Source organism: Capsicum annuum, chromosome 6 (assembly GCF_002878395.1).
Source record: "Capsicum annuum cultivar UCD-10X-F1 chromosome 6, UCD10Xv1.1, whole genome shotgun sequence".
NCBI classification, from domain to species: Eukaryota; Viridiplantae; Streptophyta; class Magnoliopsida; order Solanales; family Solanaceae; genus Capsicum; species Capsicum annuum.
Window position 1 is genome coordinate 227742537 of NC_061116.1, and position 4680 is coordinate 227747216.

General features: G+C 28.5%; 1 protein-coding gene across 1 annotated transcript; it reads left to right on the forward strand.

The window, feature by feature from the left end:
- Window positions 1–250: 250 nt before the first annotated feature.
- Window positions 251–2809, forward strand: LOC107874572 (NAC domain-containing protein 21/22). Its single transcript, XM_016721335.2, has 3 exons — window positions 251–563; window positions 1131–1396; window positions 2272–2809. The coding sequence occupies exons 1-3, from the start codon at window positions 389–391 to the stop codon at window positions 2692–2694; spliced, it is 864 nt and encodes a 287-aa protein (XP_016576821.2). The 5' UTR covers window positions 251–388; the 3' UTR covers window positions 2695–2809.
- The last annotated feature ends 1871 nt before the right edge of the window (window positions 2810–4680 follow it).

A 4680-nucleotide genomic window follows, 5' to 3' on the forward strand; every position in this document is an offset into this window, starting at 1 on the left:
TATCTTATTTCCATTTTTGGAAAATTATCTTAAATTAACTGCTTTAGCTAAAAGTAGTATTTTGGATGTTCTTCCCTACATAAATACTTATGATTTGGACTTACTATTATAGTATTAATTTGAATTAAGTTATTATTATTTTATTCACTTAATTAAACTTACAAATAGAACATTTCTCGTGACTTTGGTTTTTTCATGAAATTTCCAACATTAACAATACTCCTCTTTTGTTTATAAATAAAGTCCTTTATCCCTCTGAACTGATAAAATCATCAAATTAAGAATTCAATACTATTTATACTCTTCTTCTTTTTTCTCCAAACTCACCAAAAAAAAAAAAAATTGTTGATCATATTTTTAACTTATTTTTTCTTATCTGAATATCAAAATGGATTTAAGAGAAATTGGAGCTACACTTCCTCCTGGATTTAAATTTTGTCCCAGTGATGAAGAATTAATTTGTCATTATCTCTACAATAAAATTGCTAATGAAAAGGGATTAGTTCTTAATGGTAGTTTAGTGGAAATTGATCTTCACACTTGTGAGCCATGGCAACTTCCTGGTATGTTTACTAATTTTCTCTTCTTCTTATTTCTCTAAGTAATTATATACTACTTTTAAAAAAATGTAACTTTCTGATAGAAATTTCCAATAGCATATGTCATCTATCATTTGGTTTTTAAAATGTATTCTATTTCTGCAAGATTACTAGTAAGATAACAAGTTTAAAATTAAAGAATTTCCAAATATAAAAACATGTCATTCTTTTTAAAACAAATTATTTAAACAAAATAAGTTGCATGTAAAATAGAATTGAGGGGGTATTTTTGTGTTTGTCTTTAATAATTTTTTTCGCAGGGTATAAATTTATATTTTTGCATTATAATATCTCACTAATTATGTCCGCATGCCTAAAGAACTTATGGTTAGACATAAGTTCAATTGCTAAGGCCAAAATTAAAGACAAGAAGTTAAAGATCAACCTAATGATTTGCAATTTTTTTTTATATAGCAAATATAATATTATAAGTTCCATTTCTTTTTCTTCTTCTTTAATTGTGGTCTACTTTATATGATTTGTACTAATTGTATGTTATATTCTTGATAATGAATGTTGTTAATTAATTAGAGGTGGCAAAGCTCAACTCTAGTGAATGGTACTTCTTCAGCTTTCGAGATCGAAAGTACGCTACGGGTTTTCGGGCGAACCGGGCCACAATTTCGGGTTATTGGAAAGCTACGGGTAAGGATCGAACAGTGCTCGATCCTCGAACCCGTAATATAGTAGGGATGAGAAAAACTTTGGTGTTTTACAAAAATAGAGCTCCTAATGGCATTAAAACTGACTGGATCATGCATGAATTTCGAATCCAAAATCCTCAAGTACCTCTTAAGGTAAGAATTTAATTAATGATCATATAAAGACATTCTTATATTATAGTTTAATTTATGGTAGTTGTTAGTTATCACTTTTATGAGATTACATACAAATTAAAAATTATTTAGAAATTACTTATAATTGCCTAATAAGTAACCTGATTATATAAATACTTTTTAGTTCTTTCATCTATTGTATTGTGATCACAAGAGAAGTTAAGTTTGTCGAAAAGGTCGTGAAATTAAATGGGTATACATTGGTTAAATTTTAAGATATTTTGACACGTATCAAAATTATTTTTATCATGCAATGCAAGTACGTTCTATATATTTTTTACGATTCTAAACAAATTTTGAGATGCGTATAAAGTGCTTGAAGGTTGAAAATTTCAATGAGTTTGCATATCTATAACAATTTTAATACATTTAAGTGATGTGTAAAATGTTAAAATATTGAAAATTTTGTGAAGGTTGTTGCAAGAAGTTTCCTTGAAAGATCCCTACTATGGAACAAGACAAGAATCGATAAATAATTGGTTAAAATTTGAAGAGATAATTGTGAAACATGTACCATCAAATATTATTTTATTATGGAATGCATGTTTTTGTATATTTATCATTACTTGAAAAACGTATATTTTATGTGTTTTGAGGGTTGAAGATTCAAACGAGTTTGCATATCTTTACCTGAAGGATTTAAATTTTGAAAGTTTTTGCGAGAAATTTCTTAGAAACCTCTTGATTCAGAAAGGACAAGAAAAATGAGGACAAGTTCAAAAATAATAATCCTTTTCTTGATTTTACCTACTATATTGATTAATTCATTAGTCAATTTTTTCCAATAATACCAAAGAATGTTGTTTTTAACTTTTTGTTTTGTGATCATTGAACAGGAAGATTGGGTATTATGTAGAGTCTTTCACAAAGACAAAGGACATGAGAACAACAACAATAATTGTACAAACAAACTCAACTCACAAAACAAATATGAGGCAATTGTCACTTGTTCAAATTTGTCTCAATCTCCTCTTCATGTGAACCAACATTCATTGCATCGTGACATTAGTTACCAAAATCCACCCCATGATGAAATTAGCCAAAACTCAAATGCAATCCATCATCAATTGTTTGAGTTGTTAGTAAAGGACCACCATGAAAATACTTGCTTGTCCCAATGTGGTCAGGGTGATGATCAGTGTGGATTGTTGTTCGATATGCAGATGGATTTTCAAGAACCATATTTTCAAGAGGAAGAAATTCATTCTAGCCTTGAAGACATGAGATTTGATGATGAAAATAGCGCGATTTTTATTTGAGTACTTGATGATGTGATTGGTAGCAATGATTAATTAGTTATTATATGTGTTGAATTTGTGAAGATTCTTTCTAGTGTTTGTTTATGAATTTGAGAATCATACAAGTTTGATTGAATTTCATCTTTTTAATCCTTTTCCCATCTCTCACTAAAAATAAATAGTTGATGTGATTCTAGGCATATCCATTGTTCTATAGTTTGAATTTGATGTAAATTGGCAATAGTAACATTCTTTCTTGGAATTCCTACAAATTAAGTACAAATTCCAATTGAATTTCTTGAAAGGCTCTAATTTCATTAGTCTCATAGCAATGGCTATAAGTTAAATATTTTTAAGATAAAACTTAAATAACGCATGTGAAATCGAAGCGATAAAATCCTACCTATCTTTTTTTTTTACCCCTCCCTAGGAGCTTCACACCCATTTGCTATCGTGGTGTCTCGAATTCACAACTTTCGAATCGGCAATGAGGGTGCTTACCACAACTCCTCTTGTCGATAAATCCTACCTACCAAATAACATAAATACTAACCCTTTTAAAAGTAATTGCACTCTCTCCCACTTTTTAAATTGCTTTACTCTCTCTACCTATTAATATACATAACATAGCCGACATATACATAGCATTCTGTGTATACGTGGGATTTTTGTAATATGTTTAGGAAATTAGAATTTTTTGTAATATTGAAAATATAAGTTGTGTATTTGTGTAATTTTTAGTATTTTCAAAGTTTGGAAAAATCTCAACTTCATTCTTTTAATTTGGGCCTTTCTCCCTAAAGCCCAAACGTATGTAGAGAAATGATCCACTTAGAGAACTTCAAAAATTAATGAGAAAAATTCAGAAATTGCAATTCTGTAGCCTTAATTATAACTTTTATAGCAACAGTTTCATAATTACGAAAAATAGCAAATTGTATTTGTATTTAAGTAAAATGTTGCTATATAAATACATATACAAATATATATGTATTACTCATAAATACATATGCACAACTGAAAATACATATTCTTCTATTACTGTGAAGTGGGTAAAATATTGTTACTTTTGTTATAAGTTGTAATTTTGAAAAAGTGTTGCTATTTATTGTAATTATAATCTTCAGGATGCTAGTTTCTGTAATTTTTCCAAAATTAATCTTTTGGATAACTAGTGTGTTTAACTACGTGATATATTTAGAATTTTTTCCCTTTAACTACTTATTACTTCCGACTGAAATTAGGTATACAATATTATTAAGAAAAATTAAGATACATATAATACAACCACACTCTTCTGATCCCATTAATCTATATTCTAAATTCTCCTTTGCAATGGACTAATGATAGAAATCAATTCAATATAATGCACAATCAATAAAAGTAAACGTGTGTCCTATTTTTGAGAATTTAAACAAATTGGAGGGCGCCAATGGATAATTTGAGATATTGAGATGATTTATTTTATGTATGTGATATATTTTTCTAATTATATGGAATAATATTTTTTCAAACGCGTATTTATTTGTGAAATATGCCAAGTCAACATATTAGTCTAATTAGAACAAACTTGTATATAAGTTTGTGTTCAATTGAAACAAGGTAAAGTTAGTTTAAATTGAAACACGGTAAACTTGTATAGTTGTATATAAGCATTTAGCTGTGTAATACATAGAGTTTAGTTATTGCATGTGACACATTGTACGTTTTGATGAAATAAATTTTACAAGCAAAGATAAAATTGTACGTACTTTCCTAACTAAGCTACTTTAGTACTACAACTCAGTATATAGGACATTAGCAAGCAACAAGACACAACCACCATTGTAAGTGATTAATTACAACTACAAAAGTTAGATAAATACAACAAAAGTACTCGGAGAGATAGGATTAGACACGAGAATATTCACGATAAGATGGGAGCGACTTTGATGGAGGAAAATATGTGGAAAGTAAGTATGAGATGATTCATGCATCATGTGAAGAGAAATGTGTATATATATGGAT

Excerpts from the sequence above, each read along its gene's own strand:
- LOC107874572 (XM_016721335.2), top strand. The coding sequence starts at position 389 with ATGGATTTAAGAGAAATTGGAGCTACACTTCCTCCTGGATTTAAATTT. Across the intron at positions 564-1,130 it reads TGAGCCATGGCAACTTCCTG|AGGTGGCAAAGCTCAACTCT; the intron begins GTATGTTTACTA and ends TTAATTAATTAG. Across the intron at positions 1,397-2,271 it reads ATCCTCAAGTACCTCTTAAG|GAAGATTGGGTATTATGTAG; the intron begins GTAAGAATTTAA and ends ATCATTGAACAG.